Source organism: Podarcis muralis, chromosome 2 (assembly GCF_964188315.1).
Source record: "Podarcis muralis chromosome 2, rPodMur119.hap1.1, whole genome shotgun sequence".
Classification (NCBI taxonomy): domain Eukaryota; kingdom Metazoa; phylum Chordata; class Lepidosauria; order Squamata; family Lacertidae; genus Podarcis; species Podarcis muralis.
Genome location: NC_135656.1, coordinates 40714670 through 40741245, shown reverse-complemented (window position 1 = coordinate 40741245; position 26576 = coordinate 40714670). Strand labels below are relative to the sequence as shown.

The window sequence follows — 26576 nt, the reverse complement described above, 5'->3', positions numbered from 1 at the left end:
ACCCTTGGAAAAATAAATGAGCCTTTTTAATGGTCCTGGTGATATTTTGATCAGTATCTTGCCTATTTACATCCTGCTTGTCAGAGAGGCATATGGCAGGCATGAATGAGTGAGAAGGTGGGGGAACATTTTACTAGTGTTTACACCAAATAAGCATCTCCGTCGGGGAGGAGCTGGCTGCACAGGAGGCCTCGGGCCCAATAAATGAGGCACAGGAGCAAAGCTTCAACCAGGTCATTCGAGCAAGGACAAGGGATGCTGCAGATTGGGCTGAGTTATACCAGCTCCACTGGGGCCCCCAGAGCAGATGTCCCTTTGGACAAAGCAAGGGCAAGGAAAAAAGCAAACACCATGATGGGTGAGCTAAAGGAAGGCAACCTGGAGACCACACAAGGTAAGACTTCTCCAATCAACCTTGCAGATCATCAAGAAGAGTCAGCCTAGATTTTACTGGTATCTATATACCAGAAGGTGGCTTGAGCAGCCCAGACTAACAAGCTGTTCACCTGGATGGAAGTGTTATTTGCTCTTTACGAGTAGTTAGTCGTAATAGTGGATTAGATCCAGGTGTTGCAGGGTTTTGCATTTGGCTGGGGTAGACCCGATGTCTGTTCTCTTCCTAGGGCTAGTACACAAACTGTGTGGCCACAGTTTCGCCACACCTGAACTACATACAGCAACCCAGCAACTACATACAGCTTTAAAGCTCCAGGCATGCTCCCTGAGATGGGCTAGACAGAGGGAAGCATGCATTTTTACAGGCTGTTTCCGTTTCATTTCATTCTTTTATTATGCATGTTTTATTTGCACAATAGGTTTACCATGTACTGTACTAAAGAAAGCAATACTTTCAGCAATTCAGCTTGTGTATGCATTATCAGTTTAAAATGCTAGTCGTTCTTTTTCTTAATTCAGATTGAAGCTGGTTTGGAGGAAATGAATCAAATTGCAGCATTTCCCAAGAAACGACAGTGTGTAAGCAGCTTCAGTCTAACCAGGCCCTTATTTCTGGATAGAGGCAAGGCATGTTGATATGGCACAAGCAGGAAGCTTTCTGTTGTATAAACTAGCTATACTAACATAGTTTAAAAAGCAAATCCTAACTACAGAACAGCACAAGCTGCAGAATACAATGTTATCTGAGATATATTTATTTATCCATATGCTGTTAAAAGACAACAACACCTCCTAAAAACACTTAACCACAAATTTCAGTACTGATGAAGCCACTATTTTTCAGCAATTGCAAAACATTCCCTCCAACTACTCTTAGGTGATCGTTAACTAACTCTTTTTAGCAATTGCACAGTATTTCCCCCAGGGGGACTCAACTTCAACAGCAGGGCTAAAGAACTTGCCCACAGCACAGATTTAATTTCAGAGGTTTTCATCTCATGCAGGAGTTTTAGGCACACCTCGGGTCTGTAGACAACTCTAATGACCTTCCCTGGCACAGTTTAGCCTCTCCAGTAGTCTCTTTTATCTCTTGATCCATTTTCTCCAACATGTTTTGTTTACCTTGCCTTTTGTATATGATTTCTTTTGCCATGTAACTCTTGTTCCCAGGACTTTCCATATGGTTTATCCCAGCAATGCGTAAGGACCCCCCCACTCTCTGTATCATTCCCACTACAGCTGCAAGCCTTTTTTCTTCATTTCTTTCTTGCTCTCAGTTCTTTGGTTTCTATATTCTGATCTGCTCCCCACTTTCCAAGTGATAAGAACAGGGCCAGCCCCGTTATAATGCAAAGTAGATCTAGCCAATTAGGGAAAGAGAATGTGACATACTCCTTGGTTCATTTTAAGGTGTGTCTGTGTGTGTCTTCCCTGGTGAAAATTTCCTTGCCGCCCCATAGAATGAAGCTCAGAAATCCAGGATGATAGCGTAACTGCATTTATGAATTTTCTAACTTCATCTTGTTTGTTTTAAATTTGTATACCACCCATAAGCGCTGACTTATGTGGCACACTGGGTGCCCAGGTACCCACAAATTTTTAATGAAGCCCCCCCCCAGGTTTCACTCCACAGAGTGAACATACCACAGGGCCTGTGCATGTGACGTTGGCACGCCCCCGCTACGTGCGTGAGTGATGTCAGCATGCTGCGGGTCATGCTGATGTCTTGTGCTCATGCTGCAAGGCGTGCCAACACTACACAGGCACACTGCGATGGTGTCAGCATGTCCCAGGCACCCACTGTTTTGGGGCCAAGGTGGCGCGCCTGATACCACCCTTCATCTGAAGATCTCAGGGCAGTTCACAGCATAAAATGCGTATTTAAGACGTGATTCTCCCCTTCCCCGAAACTTGTAAGAATGAAAGAGAAAACCTTCCCGATGCAGAGAAATCCATCATTATTATACCCATACAGTGGTACCTCGGGTTACAGATGCTTCAGGTTACAGACACTTCTGGTTAGACTCCGCTAACCCAAAAATAGTACCTCGGGTTAAGAACTTTACCTCAGGATGAGAACAGAAATCACGCGGTGGCAGTGGGAGGCCCCATTAGGTAAAGTGGTACCTCAGGTTAAGAACAGTTTCCGGTGAAGAACGGACCTCCAGAACGAATTAAGTTCTTAACCCGAGGTACCACTGTATTGCTGGGTGTGGGGAGGTTGAGAGGATATGGTTTATATCAGTCCTGCACCCAGTGTTGCTTTACCCACTTTACTGGAAGGACGGCAAAGTTAAGAGTGTTGTATGACAACCCCGCTGTTGTTATTCTGGTTTGTTGCTGCTGTTGTTAAAGGGAAATGCAGGATGGACTGTGAAATTGGTTGTAGCAGCTGAGAAATTAATTAAAGGTACAGGGGTGAAGGGAGCTAGGGGGAAAAGTTTCAGTTGTGGGTGAAAGGACGTTATCTAGATGCCAGACATAGACAGAAGGTCTAGCCATTTAGAGAGAGAGATGGGCGTAGACATGGTGCATAAGTTTCTTAGAGGCCAGGCCTATCCATCTTGGATGACTATTTGTCACCAGATCTATCAGAAATGGTAGACATGTTCTTTGATGTCAGTTCTGTATGCATGTATACACCCCCCGCACCTAAAATATTCCTGCAGACACCAGTGAACTGGAGTGTGTCACTTTCCCAGACCCTGAAGGATATTACATCCCCAGGCTAGAAATAAAAAGCCAGGGATCAAATACATTAACATTATTTTGTTAAGTGCCTGAGACCCATCATTTGGGGAAACCATAGCTACAAACTCTGTAACTGCAATCAGGGCCTCCAAACTAACACCACCCTCTTCAGCTCTGAGGAGAGCAACAACTTCCAGATGGTTTTTTGCATTTGATTGTCACTCGCTACTCTCCCCTCCCCACCTTCTTTCCCCAAGCAATGAGCCATTGCAGCTGACACCCGTGTTTCTGTTCTGGCATTTCTATTTCTGTAGCATCTCTGCAGTACAAATTAATAATATAACAATGCTATAAATTGTTAGGCGACAGGTGTTAACTGAATGCTAAGCATTAGCACAGTTTAACTTGCAGCCATTATGAAGGATTCTGGGAAAACAGTTCTGGACCTTATCAACTCCAAACCTACAACAGCAAGTGTGCACTGAACTGTTATCTCTCCCACCTTCAGGACCATGCAAAATCACAGTGATATCACTCCCAGTATATTTCAGCTTTAACTATTCAGCCTCTAAGGTGCTTTGGGAATTACTCTTCCCAATGTATCTTCTAAACCTAATGCAGGGATGAATAGCATTAGGACCTGGGCAGCCATTCTTGGAGGCATGCTATTCGGAACAGATTTTCGTAAAAACTCACAAGTTCTTACTCTATCATGTCATCAGAGATGTCAACAGGCTTTCCTGTAAACAGTACACTGTATAGGGATTAGGATCCCTGCATCCCAACCCCCAAAATCTATTGACAAGAACTGCTGCTTAGGCAGATAGATTAATGTAACCTAGCCTAATTTAGAGGGCTGTTGCAAATGTAAAATGGGGAGGGGAGGAAAACATACACAATCTTGTGCTCTTGGGTAGAAAAGCAAAATGCAAATATATGCTACACAGCACATAGTTATCTGAAGAAGTGTGCATGCACACGAAGGCTTATACAGTGGTACCTCGGGTTACAGATGCTTCAGGTTACAAACTCTGCTAACCCAGAAATAGTACCTCTGGTTAAGAACTTTGCTTCAGGATGAGAACAGGAATCGCATGGCGGTGGCACGGTGACAGCGGGAGGCCTCATTAGCTAAAGTGGTACCTCAGGTTAAGAACAGTTTCAGGTTAAGTACGGACCCCCGGAACGAATTAAGTACTTAACCCGAGGTACCACTGTATTTGGATTTGTAAATGAAGAACTGTTCTCTTTGCTAAAAAAAAAGACCAAGAAGATGCTGTGGCATCTTAAGGCCTTGCCAATTCGTAGTAGCAGGGCCTGTCCACTTCTTCATATACCATCAGATTTGATCAGTGTAAAAAAATACATCTATCTGCTAGCTAACTGATGTGTCTGGTGGATACCGAACAGGTGAGACAGCAATTGGCTATAGAACATAGAAAAACAGTTTCAGGTTAAGAACAGACCTCCAGAACGAATTAAGTTCTTAACCTGAGGTACCACTGTACCCAGAACAAACTTAGTTGGTCTCTAAGGTGCTACTGGACATTTTAAATTTTTATTTATTTATTTTGACTGCATCAGACCAACACAGCTACGTACCTGAATCTAGAAGCACATAGTTAAATTATGGAAGAAACGCTCATGGGAAGCAGTGTTGGGATGTAGATGGTCATCAACTTAGATGGAAATAAAAAGAGGATTAGATAAATTGATGGAACATAAAGCTACTAGCCACAATGACTAGGGTATGCTTTCATTGTATGCTTCTGAATACTAGTTACTTGAAACCATAGGAGGGGAGAGTGCTGCTGCATTTAGGTCTTGTGTTTATCTTCCCACAGACATCTGGCTGGCCACTGTAAAAACAGGATGCTGGACTAGATGGGCCATTGGCCTGAACTGGCAGGGCTCTTATGTTCTTACATCATGGCATTCACACACATCACATAAATACTGTAACACTATAAAAGTAGCCTCCTTGCTCTAACTGCAATGTTTCACTATCCAGATATTTACAGCAAGATACCCAGGCAAACAAAAAGTTTGACAACCCTGATAGCTAACAGACACAGAAAGCTGTATACATTATTTAACAATACATTGCATGGGACATTCCAACCTAAATTTTATTTTATTATGTTTTAGCAGATCAGGAAGCAGGATCAATTAAGTATTAAACACACTGTGATTAATGTGACCTATATTCACCATGATTTCTAACGTTTCACCGGTTTTACGTTCTGTCTTCTATTTTAGAAAGCCCTAAACTCCATCATGGGGAGAATCAGCAAAGTAACCCATCTGTTTATTTTATGGCTGTCATCTGCAGCTGCAGGCATGGCATCTCTTTTCTCCTGAGGAGGCCTTCCCAGGAAGTGGGTATTAATTGCCTGCCTGCCTGCCTGTCCCCACCTCTCTCTCATTTAAATGATAATCTACCTTGTTACTTGAAGAAGATGCAGTTGCCTGGCTCAGATTGCATGATATTATTCATGCCTTGATTGGCTTTTCACAAGTCTGCCTCTGGAACATTGAACAGCCCATATCATCAAGCAGGTGGTTACCCTTTTGCCCATGCCAACAATTTCACATTAGGAGAATCTGATTTCAGATCTAAATGGAGTTGAAGCTTTCTGAAGGAAGCCTATGGAATACTTCCTAGCTTCCTGAACTCCCTACTCCCTCAGAGAATATGTGCTTGGGTGATTTTAGGCTCCAAATACAGTCTGGGAAAATGCACTTTGAAAATCCTGTTGCTATGCAAATACCGTATTTTTCTCTCTATAAGACGCACCAGACCACAAGATGCACCTAGTTTTTGGAGGAGGAAAACAAGAAAAAAAATATTCTGAATCTCAGAAGCCAGAACAGCAAGAGGGATCACTGCACAGTGAAAGCAGCAATCCCTCTTGCTGTTCTGGCTTCTGGGATAGCTGCGCAGCCTACATTTGCTCCATAAGACGCACACACATTTTCCCTTACTTTTTACGAGGGAAAAGGTGAGTCTTATAGAGCAAAAAATACGGTAGCTCCTTTTGCCTTTTCGTACCACTTTAAGATAAAGCGTGGTTTATAAATCAGTTTTAGAATACCATTTATTCATTCTAACAATGCCTAATGATTTTGATTTCCTAACCAACAAACCTATGTTTATATGTAACATACTGTGTATATGGATCTACATTCTCTGTGCCGGGGATTAGAAACCCCTTTTCAGCCCAAGGGCCACATTACTTTCTGGGGGCCACATGCTATTTCTGAGCAAAGCCAGAGGCAAACATGGGTGGGGCAATGAATTGAAGTTTTACCCTTGGACAGTAGGCTAGTTTCTACACACGCTCTCACACCCTTTATCTCTGCTCCACCCAAGGAAGTAAGAGTTAAAAGACACATTCCAGCCTGGCAAAAACACTCAAGGAGGGTGAGAAGCAAGGCTAATGGTGGGTATGGCTTTGAGAGAGTCCCAATGACCAGACAGAGAGACTAGAAGGGCCACATTCAACCCGCCAGGCCACCACCCTTGCTCTATGCTTACTCACATTTAAATGTTTTGTTGTTCTACCTTTTTAAGTAATGATGAGCAGATAGTTTTTATTTACATGAGAGATGGAAGCATCCCCAAATACCTAGAAGACTAAATAAAAGCCTGTGAGGTGACAAGTGATAACTATGACTGGTGCTTGTGTTTACATTTTAAGTGGGAATTGTCTGTGGTTGCAATTCCCAAGAGACTGGATAAAATCCCAGTGCTTTTCACCCACAGTTGTCAGGAACAGTTTAAGCAATCTGCCCAATGGTGAGATGTGAATCGTGCTGAACCATAGTGCTTTTGCTCCACAGAGACCACCGATCTATCTAAGGCCTCCTTGCAAATCCCTTCGGTGGTTGCGATGGACATGGACGCAGCCTCCTGCTTACGCTGCAGCGAATTTGTGGACCAGAACAAGATGCCCAAGCTGAACGAGCAGCAGGACAGTCAGGAGCACCTGTTTGGCAAGTCTATGAAGGAGCTCAAAAAGCTGGGGAGGGAAGGGCGCTGGGCAGGAAGTCACGCTCTGAGGGCGCAGGCTTATCAGCATGTAATCCAGCACATACCGTGCCAGCTCATGACCCCTGATGCCGAAGTCTACAGAGATGTTGCCAGCAAGCTGTTTGAAGCCCCGAACGAGAGCTTCGACCCATTACCTGAATTCCTGGAAGGAAGCATCATGCCCGAATACTGCCTCTCTGAAGAAGGGGTAATTGCAGTGAAAAGGATACTCATCTGCATTTCCAGCTTGTACCCCGACATCACCTACTGTCCCCTGCTTCCCGCTGTGACTGCCCTGATGCTCCATTACAGCCAAGGCGAGGCCCAGTGCTTTGAGGACACTTGCCGGCTCCTCTACTGCAACGCTCCCCACACCTCCTACATTGACCACTCCTTCCTCACCCACGAGGCTTCGTGCATGACCTTTGGGGACCTGGCCAACAAACACTGCCCAGCTGCCCACCGCCTGATAGCGAGCTCATCGGACAACATCTTTGAGGTGTATTCCGACTGGCTGGTCTGGCTTTTTGATGGCCTCCCATTCGATTATGTCATCCGCATTTTTGACGTGTATCTTCTGGAGGGGCAGAAAGTCCTCTACCGGATCGCGCTGGCCCTGCTCAAGCAGTTCCAGCTGTCCGTGGCTTCGCAAGGTTTGGAGGTGGTGGATATCAAAGGGAGCTTGTGGGGTTTCATGCGGGACATTCGTGAGCACATGACCACCGACAAGCTTCTGGAAAAGGCCTTCAGCATCCGGCTTTTCTCCCGCAAAGAAATCTGGCTCCTTCAAATGGCTAACAGGAAGGCATTAGTGGAGAAAGGAGTGACCGCAGTGCAGCACAGGTACAAAAGGCCATGAGGCACCATCCAGATAGATCAGTCAGTAGAACATGAGACTCTTAATCTCAAGGTTGTGGGTTCAAAAGATTCCTGCATTGCCGGGGGTTGGACTAGAGGACCCTCATGGTCCCTTCCAACTCTACAGTTCTATGATTCTATGAAGGATCTCCTTTACATCCTACTTTAGATATTGCACATTCTCTTTTGAGAAGCACTCCACCAAACATTACGGCTAAGTCAGTTACAGAGCACTCTACAGTACAGCTAGAGATGACCAGAGACATTCAGTCCCCATAGGATAATCTCATACAGATTTTTTTTCCTGCTACCACTATGGTCCCCACTTTAAACAGTCATGACCTGCGACTAAAGAATTCTGGGAGCTGTAGTTTGTTAAAGGTGCTGAAAGTTGATAGCAGCCCCCTATTCCCTTCCTAGAATTACAATTTGCAGAGTTCCCTGGGGATTGATTGTTAAACCACTCCGGAAATAGTAGCTCTGGGAGAGGAACAGGACTCTCCCAACAACTCTCAGCACCTTTAACTAATTACAGCTCCCATAATCCTTTGGGGGTGGAAATCATGACTGATAGTGCTTCAAATGTATGGTGTGATTGTGGCCTCAGTATAGAAGCACAAAAAGGACCAGGATTGTCCCAAGTGACAAAGGGATTTAGGAAGCACAAAGGCACATGGCATTGGTAAAGTGATATTTCTGGGTCAGCTGCTTTAGAATTAATCTATACCACATTGCCAATTGTTGTATTCGTTCTCGAAAAAGTAATTGCCTTGACTAATTTTGGATCTCATTCTTTGGAACTGACACAACAGTCTGTTATGTCTACTACCATTGGACATAACATATGAAGAGCTGGCTGTGTGTTTGGTTAGTAGTATCTTTGGAAGAAAAATCTTTGTCCTCAGGATCGGGATCTATGGAGCTATTTACAGTACAGGATTAATTATTTTTCCCTTCTCTCCTCTGCTGTACAGGCAACCATTTCACCTCACTGTGAATGCCCACAATTTCTCTTCCACCATTGTTACTGCTCAGGAAATGCGTGTTGTCTGGTCCTGGATCCCTGAACGATTTTCTTTGTTCTCACCTGTCCGCATATTCTCAACTTCGGAAAATGGATACAGCTTGCAGAGGTAAGTTGGCATCCGCACAGTGAGTTTCAAACCATCAGAATTCTCAACAGGATAAAGAAAATGAACAGAAAGGTTAAAACATTTGGGGCTTTTTAGTTTAGTTATAAGGGAAGTAATGGGAGACATGATAAGGTTTTATAAAATTATGCATGGTGAGAAGAAAAGCTTTTTTTTCATCTCTCCTAATACTAGAACCTGGGGCCATCCGGTGAAGCTGAATGTGGGAAGTTTCAAGAAGCATAAAAGGAAATACTTCTTCACATAGGACATAGCTAAACCAGTGGAGAGAGATTTTTCTCTCTCTTCCATAGAAGACTTGGGACTATCCAGTGAAGGCTCAGGGCAGTCCTTTGCACAGTGCATAGCTAACCTATGGAATGACCACTAATTTGGATGGCTTTAGAAGGAAATGAGAAAAAAATCATGGATATGGGTATCAATGGTTACGAGCCACAACAAGGCTTGTTCATTCAGGGAGGCTTGAGGAATAATTCAGGGTTGTGGAGGAAATGAGGTACCGGTAATATCCTGTGAAGTGTATTACTTTGCCTTGGAATGGTGCGTTGTGTTTGGGTTTATTATGTATTTTGTGTTCTCACTTTGTATTTTTATGTTGTGAACCACCCTGTGACCTTCAGATGAACAGAGCAGTGCCAGTTTTACGTATAAGCTAAACAAGCTATAGCTTAGGGCCCCACTCTCTTGGGGGCCCCCAAAAAATGTAAAGGAAAAAACACCTGGATGTACATTTCCAAAACATAAGATAAAAAACAAATAAAATAAAACGTACATACAGCAACAGTGTTTTGTGTTGTGTAGGCTCCTATGATGTATAAATAATGGGCCCCGCCTGCTAGCCTGCTCCCTAAAATATTCAACACAAAAAACAGTGACAATTTGTTGTTGACAGCTGGACATACAAAGGGTCCCATTACCTTCAGTAGCTTAAAAGGTAAAGGGACCCCTGACTGTTAGGTCCCGTCGTGGACGACTCTGGGGTTGCGGCGCGGCACTCATCTCGCTTTACTGGCTGAGGGGGCCGTTGTACAGCTTCCATGTCATGTGGCCAGCATGACTAAGCCACTTCTGGCAAACCAGAGCAGCACACGGAAACGCTGTATATCTTCCCGCCGGAGCGGTCCCTATTTATCTACTTGCACTTTGATGTGCTTTCGAACTGCTAGGTTGGCAGGAGCTGGGACTGAGCAATGGGATCTCATCCTGTCGAGGGGATTCAAACCACCGACCTTCTGATCGGCAAGCCCTAGACTCTGTGGTTCAACCCACAGCACCACCTGCGTCCCTTCAGTAGCTTAGGGCCTCATCAAACCTAAAAAGCCCTGGAAAGGAGGCACACAAATTTAATAAATAACAAGAAGTTATCTGTTGGAGGCAGTATGCCTCTGAATGCCAATTTCTGGGAATCACAAGTGTGGAGGCTACTGTTGCACTCACATTTTGCTTGCGAGCTTCCCAGAAGCAACTAGTTGGCTACTGTGAGAACATGATGGTGGACTGTTGCTTATTATTCAGGGCATTTATCTAGGCTTAAGAATTAATGTGAGAATGTGCCCCAATGAATTATTATTATTATTTTTGCACAGGAATTGCCATAGGGATAATGTTTGTTTAAAACATTTCTTCAGCCAAAAGGGCTCCCAGGGCAGCTGACATGAGATTGATAATAGTGTGTGCCCTCAGACTAGCATGACACAACATGATTAAAAGGGGGGGGGGGCTCCAGGAGCAGTTTTTAAAGTTTGTATAAGGATCAGTTGGGATGGAAACAGTTGAGGAAGAGAAGGAGCAAAATGGAGCTGATCTCTCTGGAGTGGCCCTGCTTCCCTTCTCTTCCTCTGCTCCAGGCTGATGGAAAGGAAGTGTTCCTATACTTCTGACCCATAACATTTATGTTGCTTGGAGAGAAGCCTTCTGGGAACAGGACCGACTAAAAGCAAAAGGCAAAAAGGCTGGACAATAAAATGTTAGGATTTCAATGCAACACACAAATAAGCGAGGGGAAAGACTGCTTAAATTTGCTCCATGGATCATATGGAGGCTGCTGCCAGTGTTGTCCTCCCCCCCCCCCCCACCGCTGTTTTGAAAATGTGCATGCAGAAGCGACTATAGGGATGCAGCCTGCTAATGTCAGAAGGGTCAACCATGAATTTGTGATGACTACCTTGGAAAGTTCCCAAGACTCGCTTTGCAGGCCTTGCATCTCATACTAGCACCTGGCCATTCTGTCATAACAAAGAGATGGGCCTCGAGCTATTTTCTATTGACATTTCCAAAATAAAAGAACGTAAATATTGAAGTCTGGCCAGGTACACTGGGACACATGTAATAACAGCAAATCTTGTTAGAAAACAGCCCTGGTGGTCTGCTTGGTAGAAGTGTGAAAGTGCCCCCTGCCCTCTCAGAAGATGTATAGTAGGATCTGATCAGTGTCACAGTCCTGGGGCAAATAATAGTTAAGACACACCCACATCCAAAGAAATATACTTTCACATTCACAATTAAGCCGCCTGATTTCAGACCTAGGAATTGTATGTCAAGATCCTGCATGCACCCCTGAGATTATGTTGTGCTTAAAATTTTATCTGAGCAATTACTTGCACCACTGAGCAAAAATTCTGGCTTCAAACTCCACATAGCATGCCAGCTTTGCCTGTTATTACACATCCCTAAACAATACTGAAATTGAACGAAGGAGTGTTTTTGCCACCTCTCCTTTATGAGTTTGCAAAGACTGCCTGTTTAACACAGCAATGGTAAGAACAAGGAGATTGATGACTGTCACTACCTACTGCTATTCCTCCAGGTATTTAAACTAGTAGCGTCCAAACCTATCGAAAGTGATGCACAGACAGATTTCTCAGTGATGCATGAAAACACCAAAGGGATGAAGTTACATCCAACTTCTGCAGAGACCTTGCAGTATCAGTGTTGCAACTCCATCTCCTCCCTGCATTACTTCTTTCACCAGCAGTGGACTTAGTCCAGAAAATCCTCCCCCAAACCCAGGCAGGAGGATGCAAAGCATCATGGGGTCCTGCCAAAGAAGAAACAGAAGAGCATAGAGTGCAACAGGCAGTTTGGGTGGCTTACACGAGCCTTTGGCCTGATCCAGCAGGACTCTTGTTCTTAATGTGGAAAGCATGCAGTGGATCTGGATGATTATGCAGGAAGCCTGTTTTGCTTGCACCTTGATGCTTTCGTTGCCCCAGGCTTCCTAGTAATGCACTAAAGTAGAATGTACTGTGCTGACAGGTCACAGTCCATTCGACTTCCACCTCAGTGCTATAATGGGATTGCTTTCCCTGACATTAGCTCATCCTTCTTCCATCTTTGTTTCTTGCAGGTTTTATTCCTGCTGTGAAGGCTACGAACCAACGGTACTGTTGTTAAAAACCACACTGGGGGAGGTAAGTCTCTTCTGAGCATCCGAGACACCTGCGGGTCGGGCCTTTCTTCTATGGGTCTAGGCTGAAAACGCAAATAACAGAAATGTCAGAAACCATCAGCAGGGTACTCTGTATATGCTGCCTGGACTAGCAACAAGTTCCAAAGTTCTCTGCTGAAGGATGCTCGCTGAATAGTGAACACAAGCATTTGTTCGTTCATATCTGTAACTCACTCTAACGCTTGCCAAATTGGGAAGAGTGGCGATCATAGAGGCAAATTGAGATCTGGGTCAGAATGGTTAGGAAGGCTATAAAGAGCATCTGTTTCGAGACACGGGACAGTACAGGTTCCCTTACTCCCAGGTGAAAGGGATGCTTCCAAACAGTACTGTTCTTTCAGAATTGATAGAAGGCACTATTACTTTTCTTGGGTTGGGTCACTCCTAAAGACAGCAATACTGGGCAAGCAAAGCTGTTTTGTCATAACAAATGAATGAGTGTATTTATTCGTAACTGTGCTGCTTTGGATGTCAGTTACATGCCAGTTGCATATCTGTTTCACTCCTAAGAAAGGAAAAAGAACCACAACTGAGTTCTGTTCCACCAAGTTTTCATACTCGATAGGGAGCTGCAGCCAAGGACAACGCATTGCTTTCCACTCACAATCTTAAGTGTACACTTCAAAATGTAACACATGAAATGGTCCAGGCTTTCCTTTAACTAGACTAAAGTGACATTGACACATTGTGGGTGGTGCTTATCTTCATGGCTGGGTACCTGAAGGGACACTTGCTTCCACCTCAACCTGCTCAGGCCCCCCTCTCTGTCTAGGTCAGCCTTTCTCAGCCTGTGGGTACCCAGATGTTGTTGAACTACAACTCCTATCACCCCTAGTTAGCAAGGCCAGAGCTCAGGGATGATGGGAGTTGTAGTCCAACAACATCTGGGGACCCACAGGTTGAGAACCACTGGTCTAGGTGATCAGAGGTGAGTGAGGAGAGGCCTTTTCTGTTGTGGTGCTTTGCCTCTACAATCTTCTTTCCAAGAAGGCTCAGCCTTCAGGTCTTTAACAAAAGTCCTGTCTTTTATGGTGCTCTTTAAAGTTTTTAACTTTTTAATGTTCTGGTTTCATGCTGTTTTGCTTAAAACTTTTTAAAAGAAGGCTTGAATTATAGCGTGTAATTCATGTTTCTTTGATTTGTTAGACACCCCAGATCTGCATGTCATTGAAGGGAAGACACATTTTAAAATTTAGTTTAATTAACAGCGAGAGATCACAAATTACAAACCTTAAGCTCTCTGTCAATCCAAAGTCCCTATCCTAATATTTGCTCCAGTTTTATCTGCTTATTATGCTGTCATAAAATGGCTGAAAGACTGTGATAGTATCTCATTTTGTGACACTACTCTATTTGGTACATAGCCATATCCAATTATGGCTGTGCTGCTCCAATTAAAGCGTTCGAAGGGAGTGACCCTATCAATCTTCTGTGATAAAATATATATATTTGGCTCCTCAGCTCTTTCTGAGATCCTCTAGGAATGACAAATGACAGAATTTATTGCTTCTTGTCTTTTCCTTCCATACAGGTGTGTGGAGCATTTCTGTCCTCCGACTGGAGCGAAAGGAAAAAAAGTGGGGGGGCATCAAGTTTCTTTGGCACAGGAGAATGCTTTGTTTTCACAGTGAGTCTAAAATTTATTCCCGTAATGGAGATTGGGTTGATTTTACAATTTTTAAAGTCCTTTTATTCATTGGCCTTCAACTGGTAGGTCACAGCCTGACCAATACTGGATCACAGTCCGAACTAAAGTGGGTCCCGCCAGCAGCACCAACACCATATAAATAAGCAGTAAAAATTTAATGTGGGCCTAAAAATGCATTTTCAGGGTAAAGTTGAATCCCACTCTGCCTATCCCAAAATGTAGCTGTGAGTCTCAACACCCCTACTAGGTAAGGCGGCCAGCCGGCTGTAGAAGAGTTGCAATTTCCTCTTCTGCGCCACCTTGTTCTGAAAGCGCAGCATGGCATGTGAGCACAGTGGGCTTCCTGCATGTAGTCAGGGATGACTGGGACTGCAGTCCAAAATCAGCTGGAGACCCAAGTTTGGAAAACCCTAGTCTAGATTATCTTGAAGGTTCCCTCCAAGCCTTAAATTCTATGTGCACTATGTTCATACTGAGGTTACCAGGAGCTCAGTTGGAACCAGTTCCCTCAAGGAGTCATGCCCTGGGGCATAGCTTTCCAATCTCTGTGTCGTGACACTTTAGTGTGTTGCCTCCAGTGTATAGGTGTGCCGCATGAAATAATGCATGTTGAAAAAGTGTGTCACCAACATGAAAAGTTTGGAAAGCTCTGTCCTAGGGGAAGGGCCACAGCTCAGAGTAGCACATAGTGCCAAGTTCAATCTCTGGCACCTCCAGGGCTAGGAGAGACCCCTCCCTGAAACCCTGGGGAGCTGCTGCCAGTCAGATGGGCTCAGGCCCTATGTGCTCTCCTGTCCCTGTGCTGCCCTAGCAGAGCAACCGCAATGGAAAAATATACTTGATTTATGTCATTTTGCTTTGAAAGGTTCACCCAGAAATGGAGAGATATGAGTGGGTGTTCATCAAGAAGCCGGAACAAGCTAAAGCTCAGCCTCGATCCCCACGCCCACGCTCTCCATCTCCCTTCTCTTCCGAAGGTCACTCAACAACCAGCTCAAACCACCTCACTGTGCCAGTGTTGGACATGATTAAATACCGCCTCTCTCCATTCCTGGCTATTCGACACTTCAAGCTGCCTTCCAAAACAGCCTCCATGTTCATGTCTGGAACTCAGAAAGAGATCATCATAGGTAGCTATCCTTCTACTATGAGACTATAGCTGTCACAGAGACCATAGTGCCACAGACATTTATGGTGCCCAGGACTGGCCCTACCATTAGAGCAGGGAAGCTGCCTCAAGCAGCAGTTGCTGGCAGGGAAGGGAGGCAGCAGTGGCATGGTGTTGTTGAGGTAGAACTGAATGTGCCATGTGACCTGTCCTGCACAAACACCTAAACATTGACCATGCTGGTTGGGTCTGATGGGAGTTGCGATTTAGCAACAGATCCCTGCTGTTAGGGGTAAAGGATAAACCAAAACATTTCACAGAGGAACTGAGTGATGAGAAGGCTTGCACTGATGTGAGGTATAGCTCTATGTAAGGTAGCACAAATAATATCAACTTGACAGCCTACCAGTGATGGTACAATGAGGCTTGACTGCTTGCGTGCAACATGCAGCAATATACACCTATGGACAACACTGTTTGCATGCAGAATAAGGCATTAATCTAAACTGAGAGACCTTTGTGCTCATATATAATGCAGGGGTGCTGTGCTATACGTGAGCAACCTAGCAGCTTGAGAATACTGTGGCTACTGATGACAGCCACTAGGAGGCTACATGATCACATTAGCACAGAAAATATTCCCAAGTACTTTGGCGTAAGATAGGCATATGCCTTTCTGGTTTAAAAGCTTATTTTGGAGCTCCTTGCAAACCGTGTTGAAATTTAGGTCAGGTTTAGTCTCTGGAAATGCAAGATTAATCCCTTCGCTGTCTTTCACCAGTTCAATTATTTAGACGAAGCCATTTGAATGGTTGTTACTATGTTTCAGCAGGTGGCTTGCTGACAGAGTAACTATAATGAAAAGGAACTAGTTTTGCAAAGTACCAAATTTGGGGCTGATATACCGTACACACATTTCTTTTCTGTGCCCCTGAATATGCTGTTGTCGTCCAATCAGAGTGTTTCAGATTTAACTTCACAGCAATGAAATCTGCTACTGATCATACAACAGAGGACAGCATTTCAGTTTGCTTTTCATAGCCAGCAACAGCCCACAACAAATCTCTGTTCATTTCCCCCCCAGGTGGTGGAGGAGGCCAAGCTCTGTTTATTGACGCTGATCTGCATCATGGGAGAACGGAGCACTGTGAAACATTTGACAACCCTCCTCTCTGCCAAGAAAACTTCCAGGTGCAGCTTCTAGAAGTCTGGGGCTTTCAAAACTCCTGATAGCGCCAATCAGATGCAATATTTCAGGCTGATATTCGTCTCCACAGCACTGGGCATGACAACTGGTAGTGAAAGAAATGACACAAGGTGGTATCTGGAGATGTCAGGAGCAGAACATTTTCACACATTTTGGAAACTGTCCACTAATGCAAGACTTTTGGCACTAGGCTTTCTAGTGAACAATACGAACAAAGGGAAATAGTCCCAACCAACTATAAATAAGATGAGGGGAAATGGGATAAAAATGTGAATAAACTGATGTAGTAGCTATAGTACAGTGGTACCTCAGGTTACAGACTCTTCAGGTTACAGACGCTTCAGGTTACAGACTCCGCTAACCCAGAGATATTACCTCAGGTTAAGAACTTTGCTGTAGGATGAGAACAGAAATGGCACGGCAGCAGCGGGAGGCCCCATTAGCTAAAGTGGAATCTCAGGTTAAGAACAGTTTCAGGTCAAGTACGGACCTCCAGAACGAATTAAGTTCTTAACCCGAGGTACCACTGTATATGAAAACTATTTTAATAAGATGGAATACCAGCTAAAACGGGTTGGCAACCTAAGGCCCATGAGCCACAAGCAGCCCACAGGGGTCATTTAACCAGCCCACGAGCTGCCCCTGAACTGAGCTGCCTGCTTGGCAAGCCCCTGTGTGCTGCGCTAAACTGGCACAGTGTGGCGACTCACTTCCACGGTGCCGAAAATCGCATCCGTGCATGCGGAGATGCTGAAAATTGCGGGCGCATGTGCTATCCGGCCCACGGAGGGATCTCTGCTGGAGTGAACTGGCCCAGGTGAGGTAAACCTTGCCGACCCCTGAGCTAAAACCAATGTATGTCTCTAAGGCTTTCTGGTGATAATAAAAAATATATTATTTTACCACAGCGATGAGAAACCTGTGACCCTCCAACCTGTTGTTGGACTCCATCTCCTACAACCATGACCACTGGCTATGTTGTTAGGGCTGATGGGAGTTGGGAGGCCACATCTTCCCAACCTCTGCTTTTGTCATTTGCTCTGAAAACTGTTCTACTTAGATGTCTGAAAGGTTTAATTTTAATGAAGATACAGAAGCGGTCACATTCTGCTCCCTTTTATTAGACAAACTGAATGGAAATTTCCAAGAACTCCTTTTATATTGGATTGTTTGGGGCAAAGATAGATGGTAGCTTAATAATAATAATAATAATAATGTCATATACTAGAGCAAAAGAACAGCAGGTTTTTTTGTTTTTTGCTTTTTTAAAATGAGTGTATAATCATTAAAATAATAAATTCTAAGGTAATGTATATCAATCTAATGTTTTTGTGTATGATGCATTTTCCTTCAGGTATCTTTATATTTTGAGATATGTACTGTTTTTCAAATTTTGTTATAATAAATAATGCTTTTGAAGCATGTTCCCACATATGAAATGTTGCTGCCATGTGCTCCATTTAACATATCCTCTTTTTTTCCATTTTCACTTCTCCACACTGAGTGGGGAAGGGAGGCTCTTAAGATAATATTTAATCTTTGTATGCAACTCATAACCAAATCCTTTGTTTCCCAGCTATTTTATTTTATTCTTGATTGGGGTTTTTTTGGTCACCCTACAAACTTTACATAATTCCCACCCCAAATGCAACCAACCTGTGTAATATAAACTTTGTTACAGTGACTTAATCATTACTGTCTGGAGCTTTCTTTCTTGCCCCATAAGATTATGATACTATTAAGCAGAGGGACGAACAACTGTCTTTAAAATTACCTGACTCTATGAGAAATAGTATACATTGGATTAACTGTTGTGCAGGGTGGCTGATTTTGCCAGCAAAGGGGGGGGGGGGGAGAGAGAGAGAGAGAGAGAGAGAGAGAGAGAGAGAGCGCAACCAACATTGTTCCCTTGGCCCTTAATTCTTGCCTCTCTTTTTAAAATGTAATTCTGGAGAATAAAAGGCCACATTTGTAAAGCTCCTGTTACATTCAGCAGCACTTGTTATGCACACCTGTGTCGTTCTGCATCTGTACGACAGACTCAGACAGACAAGCAGGTAGCCTCTCCCTATGGCCAAAACAAGAGTTCAGAATGCCCTTGAGCCACCACAGACCTTCTCAAGAAAAAGGCAGGAGACATCTGGTGACTGGGCTGCTCTCTGGACTACCTCCCACCGTACCAACACTTCAAAACAGTTCTGCAGTTCCTCTGGGCATCATGCTGGATATAATTAAGAAATGTCAGCAAAAGATTTGCCATAAAATGGCCCTTTCCTCTTAAAGAGTGGCTACTTTTAGACGAGGGATGAAAACAGGGAACCTACTTTCCCAATTCACCTACATCCTAAAGATGAAAGGAAATAAAATTGTCTCTGCCCTTCAGGGCTGCCAATCATTCCACATTTCTTCCTGTGCTGATGAATAAACAATGCTATGTGCCATCTCACTGTCATCAAAGATGTATATTTACAACAAAGAGATTGGTAGCATGGTTGACACCAGACACCAGCAAGCATCATTGTTGTTCAAAATATTAAAGTATATAGCACATTCATTAAAGCGCAGAGTCTATATATATGGATAGCGTTGAGAAATACAACACTTAGTAGGTTTTAGAGCCTATCTGTTAAACCAGATGCTTTCTGGGATGGCAAACAAGAAGAGTACCTGAGGATAAGGCTTGTTGCATCTGAGGAGGTGGACTCTAATCCATAGAGCTTTGTGCCTTAATAAATGCTTTAGAGTTTAAAGTGTAACAACAAGACCCTTTCCAGTTGTTTTCAAGCAATTACCACAACTACCATTCTGGAAAATGTGTTCAGTATATAAGTTCCTGATTGCACCTCTGTTTTCTTGCTCTTATTTTCTTTATCTATTGAACACATAACTGATCAATATACCCAAGGTAGCATAAAAAGGCTATGGCAGTGTAAGGTAAAATGACAGAGCACAAATAAATGTAATGAAGGTCATAACTGAGGCCATGTAGTTTTTAAAACTATGTGATTATGGTCAGGGGACAGATACAGATACAATAATTCCATCACAGATCATCTAAAAAGGAGTTCCAGCACACTGATAACCAGAGAGAGAAATGAGCAGGAAACCTTGGGGGTGAACATGGGTGACAGAGTAGTGATGGGGAATGTCTCTTGCAGGGATATATCAGAATAAAGGACCAAAATCGCAGGGTAGGGGAATGCCATGAAAATACTACTAAGTAAATAAGTTTTGCATTGAATGTGAATGGCAGCCAATAGAGAGAAGTGAAGATCTGACATGATCACTTTAACTCAGCATTCAGCCACTTGAAAAAAATTGTTGCGCGCATGGTAACTAGAACTTGCATCTCCTGGAAGAGTATAATTTAGACAGCACGTGTTAACTACTTAATGTACTATTGGGATACTTTAATACATTCTAATGCAAGCAGACAAAAACAAGTGTCTAAGTGGACTCAGTGTCTGAATGCTTGGGAATAAGCTGCTTAAAGGGATTGTTCCAAACTGCACATTTTGTGTGTGCACAGTTGTAAGATATGGTTGACTTAGGCTGTTTCCAAAGGGGGAGTGTGTCGTTGGATTTCCTGGGTGTACCAGAAAGACTTCTTAAAATAAAATTGATCTGGTTCAGAATCAAGAAATGAAGCAGGGTAGTTGTTAGGAATTTAGTGGGAATAAAGTTCTAAAAATGTTTAGTTAATGCCTAGGAATTGGTGCGTTGCAGTATATGCTCCGGGGGACAGGTGAACTACATCAATAACGTTGACTAGAAGCAGCATTGGCAATTACCTGACCCTCTTACTGGATGCCCAGAGTGCAGGACAGAAAAGGCCACATAGATTTACCTGTGCTTAATAGCATTCCCAGAAGAGTTAGCCTGTTTCCCTATGCTCTAATTCAGTAGAACTATAAATGTATAGAATTTACCCTAGCATAAATCCAGCAAACAGATATATTCCTATCCATTTATTCTATATACCTATTGCCAGTGAGGAACTTCAGATGTTACAGTATATGCATATTGTTGCAATTACTCCAGAATGTGTCTGTTCACCAGCTTCCCACACACATCTTCTGTCACTTTATGCAACACCAAAAGGCAATGTCCTTGGAAATGACAGGTACCTTTTCTGCCAGGGGACCTCCCTCCCTATGCAGTGAAGCTGATGTTGCAGGCTTCTGCCTTTGCTATTCTTGCATGTACCACCATTACCTGAAATATTAGCCTGGCAGAAGAAACTGGCACATGATGTGGACTCTGGGGATCAGATAGGGTGATTAAAGGCAGACAGTCACTTAAAGCGCTAATAGTCAACTTCTTCAGCTTGGGGAGCAAAAGTACCCAATTGTGCCGAATTCCTCCTCTAATGTTAGACCAGACAAAGTCTAAAATGTGAGCCGCAAATCCTCAGAATAAATCCTAATGGCCAAGAACTTCTGGTGAAAGGCCAGAATTTTGCAAAGATAGCTAGAAAAGGCAGCATGAAGTTTAAAAATGGAATGTCTCTGCCTATGAGAGATGCTTAAGGGATAACGTTCTTTACAAAGGTCAGTGTGGCAGAACAGTTTGAGTTCAGCACTGAGCAGCGTGGGGAAAATGTATGTTCAAATGCCCGCTCAGCAATAAAAATGCAGATTTAACTATTTAGCGATCTCTCAATCTAAGTAAACTCAGAACTGATATCCAATGATATCCCAGGCATAAATGTGGCAAGATTCGAAAAACTGGTAGGAATGAAAGACTCTGCACCTGTTCTGTGGAAAGCAGGCATGATCAACGTGACAGATTGACAGAGGCAGGCAGTAGCCACCAATCAATAACTAACTAACTAACTAACTAACCACACCATCTCAGTTTAACATGGCATGAACTGAGACCCAGTTGAGGTAAGTACACATGGGCAGATAAGCACATGGATAAGTGTCAGCTCCAGATTTTGGGAGGCCCTTGGGCAAGATGCCCCCAGTGAGGTCTCTTATCCTGAGTGGGTCACTCTTCTTGCCACTGTCCTGAGGAGCAGAAATAGGTTGTCTGACCCATTAGAGCTGAAATGCCTGTCTGCATGTGTGTCCCTATTCATCTGCTTGTTTGTGTTGTCTGCATATATGTGTGAATGCACAAACATTGCCCACACCCATACTCCTGGTATGCCCCACGGAGGACCTTAAGGTCCATAAATAGCAACACCCTAGAGGTCCTGGGCCCTAAGGAAGTTAGATTAGCCTCAACCAGAGCCAGGGCTTTTTCAACACTGGCTCCGGCCTGGTGGAACGCTCTGCCTCATGAGACCAGGGCCCTGCAGGATCTGATTTCTTTCCGCAGGGCCTGTAAGACAGAGTTGTTCTGCCTGGCCTTTGGCTTGGAGTCAATTTGATTCCCTCCCCCTCTTTCTTTTCTGCTTTCTCCTCCTGTGATGAGGCTGCATTTTAATGTTTTAATGTTGTATTTTAATCTTGTTTTTAAGTTGTATTCATTCAACTTGTTTTTATTATTGCTTGTTAGCCGCCCTGAGTCCGGCCTCAGCTAGGGAGGGTGGGGTATAAATAATAATAATAATAATAATAATAATAATAATAATAATAATAATTATTATTATTATTATTTTGCCTTGGTCACAGTCACTTCTGGCATGCAGCCCTTGGAGGGTTTGCCAACAGCAAATACAAAAATTTTAAAACACCTTAATAAATATGCAGTGAGAACAGTGATGTATGTTGATGATTAGACTGTGTTTCAGAAGTCCCCTAATGAGTAACTGTCATGCTGCACATTTCTTTTGCATCATGAAGCTGACAACTTGTAATATAAAATGATGCAAAACTCTGTGCAGCTGAAGAGGAAAAGGTAAGGGAGTGGTGCTTCTAGGAATAAGGTGAAACTGTGGAGCTCCCTTGTTATTTTTACTGTTGTATGCTGTATGTTGTTATAGTTCTATTTATAATATCAGATTTTTTTTGTATATTTGCTATTGTTTTGCTAAATTATGATTAAATGTTACTGCTTTGCTGTCATTTGATGTGCTGTGTTGTTTGCTATGTTATTATGAAATTGTTTTTGCAGTGTTTGTTTGAAATGCATCTATTTCTGTTTCCAGTGGTCAACTAGATGCTTATGGCAAACAGGACAGGGATTCCCATCAACTGGTATAGGCAGTAGGCTTGAAGGCAATTGTGCCATGGAGAGCCAGGCCAGTCATGCAGGCAGCACAGACATCAAACTCCTTGCCTGCCCCATCCTTTTTTCTTTCACACAGCCACGGACATAAATTGATTTTTCTGTAGTTAATCAGATAAAAGCCGTGGCCTGCTGTATTCCAGGACTACTGTTTGTCTCCTTCTTGCCTGACACTAATGTGCTCAATTTCTCATAGGTATGACCAGTGCTCCGTGAATTGAGAAACACACCAGCTCCTTAACTAGGCTTAGAAGGCAGAGCCAGGGCAGATACAGGCTGTTCAATCCCCACAAACCACACAGACTCCTGATGAGAAAAAGTGTTCCTTTAGTCGGAACAGGTACAGATGCCTGATAAAGTAGGACACACAGATACACACACCAGCACTTGCCAAAGATAGCATAATTGGCTGCCTGTCCTACCTTAGGAAAAAACTAAAAAAGTGGCAGCTTGCCTGAAAGTAGGGCAGCCCCTATCAAAAGCAGGATTCTCTACCCTACAGTAGCTAGAAGGAAAGGAAGCAAGTCAACTGGAAGGAGGTTGATTCAAGACACTTTAGTTTATAAAAATGATTGCTTTGCTCCATGCAAAAGGAAAAGCTCCCAGGATGTACATTTGACAATGAACCACCCAATCCAGCTAAGAGCCTTGCCACGTTCCAGGGAACCCTTAATGACACTTTGGGTGAATTTGTTAGCAGTGCCCCTATAAATATTTGATCCTGGCATTACTCTCTCAACAGAATCCTAAAAATATGGAAAAAGGCAGAAGCTTACACATTTTTGTCCATTTACAGTTTGAGTATAGTGGCAGCCCTAAGAAGCTGCAGTGATCCCAAGAATTATTGCTACGGCCTGAGGAGAAGAGTGGTTCTCCCTCAAAAGATTACTTGACATTGGAGCATTTTTCAAACGTAGGGGTTGAACGAGCTAGGTGTCCTGCGGCATCAGTGAGCAGAAATAATAACTTGTCTAGGGCCTGATTCCAGCCAGGATTTAGCTTCTAGCATGTCAGGCTTTATTTTATTTAATTTGTTTTAATTTAAATTTTGACATTTATATACCACCCATTAAAACAAGGCCTCTGGGCAATTCGCAAAACAATATAACAGCATGCTCAAACACATCAAAGCATAATTGAAAACCAGATTAATACAACCAAGATGAAAACATATAAAGCATCAAAAGAAGTCAAAATCCACATAAAAAACCAGCACAGAACATTAAAAAAATAAAGAGATTTACACTGTCCCTATGGCATTCTCAAATCTCCTAATTGTTCTCCTCTCTCTGTGGTAGCTAAGGAGATTAAAACTTAGTATATTGGTACAATGGCATCTTCTAAGAAACAAGTCATCCTCACTAGGCCTTAGCAGAGCAGTGCATATAAGGCTCCTTATTGTTTCATTGGGAGTGATGGGGCCCTGGAATTTCCCTGAAAGGCAAGATTTAGCTCCTCCAGATCCTATCTCAGAAAATGTTGAATCTTGTTATCAGTGCCTGCAATATTCTATTTATGCTTTGTTCAGTTATTCAACGTTCTGAAACCATTTGGAAGCGATTTGGACAGACCACGGAGGATGAACATGAGCTTTCTAAGGCTGTAACCCTCTGTCACTCACCTGGAAATAAGGTCCCATTGAACAGGTCTGGATACACATAGGATTGCACTGTAAGTCCCAGACTTCTAGTTTCAGTGGAGTTGAGGGGGAACATACCTCCAGTTCAGCTTCCTGAGAGGGACCAGGCTCCCCCATGATATGAGTAGGTGAATTTGAACAGGCGAGAGGAAGCACACATCAATTATGTTTCTTTGGAGCTATGAACAAAAAAAATTCCTTGCAGTAGCACCTTAAAGACCAACTAAGTTAGTTCTTGGTATGAGCTTTCGTGTATGAGCTCAGGGAAGAAGTGTGCATGCACACGAAAGCTCATACCAAGAACTAACTTAGTTGGTCTTTAAGGTGCTACTGCAAGGAATTTTTTTTGTTTTGACTATGGCAGACCAACACGGCTACCCATCTGTAACTGGAGCTATGAAGTTTGTATAGGTTATGTATTCTACTCCACATTTCTACATGGCAAGATTATAAAAGAAGATCTTCAAAGAGCTGCAAGAAACCAAGTATTCTCCCCTAAACAGAATCTTAGTGCTATTGAACTCAATGGGGCTTACTTCTGAGCAAACATGTATTCATTGCACTGCAAATCTCCCTGTCTGTATAGCTGATCAACATTTAGTCATAATTATGCCATAGAAAAGAGATTTTTGTTTCCATATGTATTGGGGAGGTGACTGGGAGCATGACTCTGAGACCTTCTGCTTCACACATCAACAGATGTCATAGTACATAGACAAAACAAAAACACAAAAAACACAAAGTGCTGCATCAACAAGTACAAAATAACCCCTCTGCAGCACCACAGATCCAACTCAATGGTGTAACATTGGAAAATGTCGATCACTTCTGCTACCTGGGCAGTTATCCACAAGGGCCGACATTGATGCCAAAATCCAGAACCGCCTGAGCTCTGCGAGTGTGGCTTTCTCCCAATTGAAGTGCAGAGTGTTTGAGGACTGGAACATTCTCAGGGAAACCAAAATGCTTGTTTACAGAGCTATTGTACTACCAACCTTACTGTATGCTTGTGAAACATGGACTACTTATAAAAGCCATCTCCAACTTCTCGAAAGATTCCATCAACAATGCCTCCGAAAAAATTTACACATCACTTGGAAAGGCAGGCAAACTAATACCAGTGTACTGGAAGAAGCGGAGATCACCAGTGTTGAAGCAATGGTTCTTCAACATCAACTTCGTTGGACTGGTCATGTTGTGTGGATGCCTGATTATCGTCTTCCAAAGCAACTACTACTGCATTCCGAACTTAAAAATGGAAAGAGTAATGCTGGTGGTCAACAAAAGAGGTTTAAAGACTGTCTCAAGGTAAATTTTTAAAAATGTAGTATAAACACCAACAATTGGGAAACACTTGCCTGCGAGCGCTCCCACTGGAGAACAGCCTTTACCAAAGGTGTCATGGGCTTTGAAGACACTCGAACTCAGGACGCAAAGGAGAAACGTGCTAAGAGGAAGGCACGTTTGGCAAATCCACACCGTGATCAACTCCCGCCTGGAAACCAATGTCCCCACTGTGGAAGGACGTGTGGATCCAGAATTGGCCTCCACAGTCACTTATGGACTCATTGTTAAAACTGTGTTTATGGAAGACAATCTTACTCGGCTACGAATGATTGCCAAAGAAGAAGAAGACATAGACAGGGAAGCACTGTTTAGGGAATGAAAAACCCATTCCATACTTCAGACTATGCATATGTATTCAGGAGCACCTGAATATGTGGTTATTATGTGGTGTAAAAAAGACGTAACCATAGCAACCTTTCAAAAAGCTTTTAAAAGCAGCCTTTTTTAAAGGTCTCCTTAAGCAGCTATTTTATGCATCCTGCTCTCCTGTTTTGAATTTTGAGGACCGTTTTAACTGCTGCTGTCCTTCATAACTGGATGTCTAATTTAATTTGTTTGTTAGACAGTATTGTTCAGTGATATTGATTGTTTACATATGATTTCTTTTTAGCACCGATTGCAAACTTCCTGGAGAGCCATTTGGTGGCAGAAAAGCAGCACAGAAACACAGAAATAAACAAAAACAACCAGAGAGTTGGGAAGGAGGTGGGAGAGGCTTAGAGGCCATTTAATCCAATACCTTGTTTTAAGCAGGAAATCTAGAGGGGAAAACATGTCCAGCCTCTGCTTGATGACATCGCCATGAAGTCTTTCCTTCTCTCCAGGTAATTGATTCCATTGTTGAACAGCCCTTGTTATAAAGAACTGTCTCCT

The 26576-nt window shown here is 43.2% G+C and overlaps 1 protein-coding gene across 1 annotated transcript; it reads left to right on the top strand.

The window, feature by feature from the left end:
• Positions 1 to 167: 167 nt before the first annotated feature.
• LOC114592727 (TBC1 domain family member 24-like) lies at positions 168 to 18982 on the top strand. The gene is made up of 7 exons (XM_028721013.2): positions 168 to 394; positions 6931 to 7963; positions 8953 to 9111; positions 12476 to 12539; positions 14109 to 14204; positions 15091 to 15355; positions 16418 to 18982. Exons 1-7 carry the CDS (start codon positions 205 to 207, stop codon positions 16561 to 16563), a joined length of 1953 nt encoding a protein of 650 aa, XP_028576846.2. The 5' UTR covers positions 168 to 204; the 3' UTR covers positions 16564 to 18982.
• Positions 18983 to 26576: the final 7594 nt, after the last annotated feature.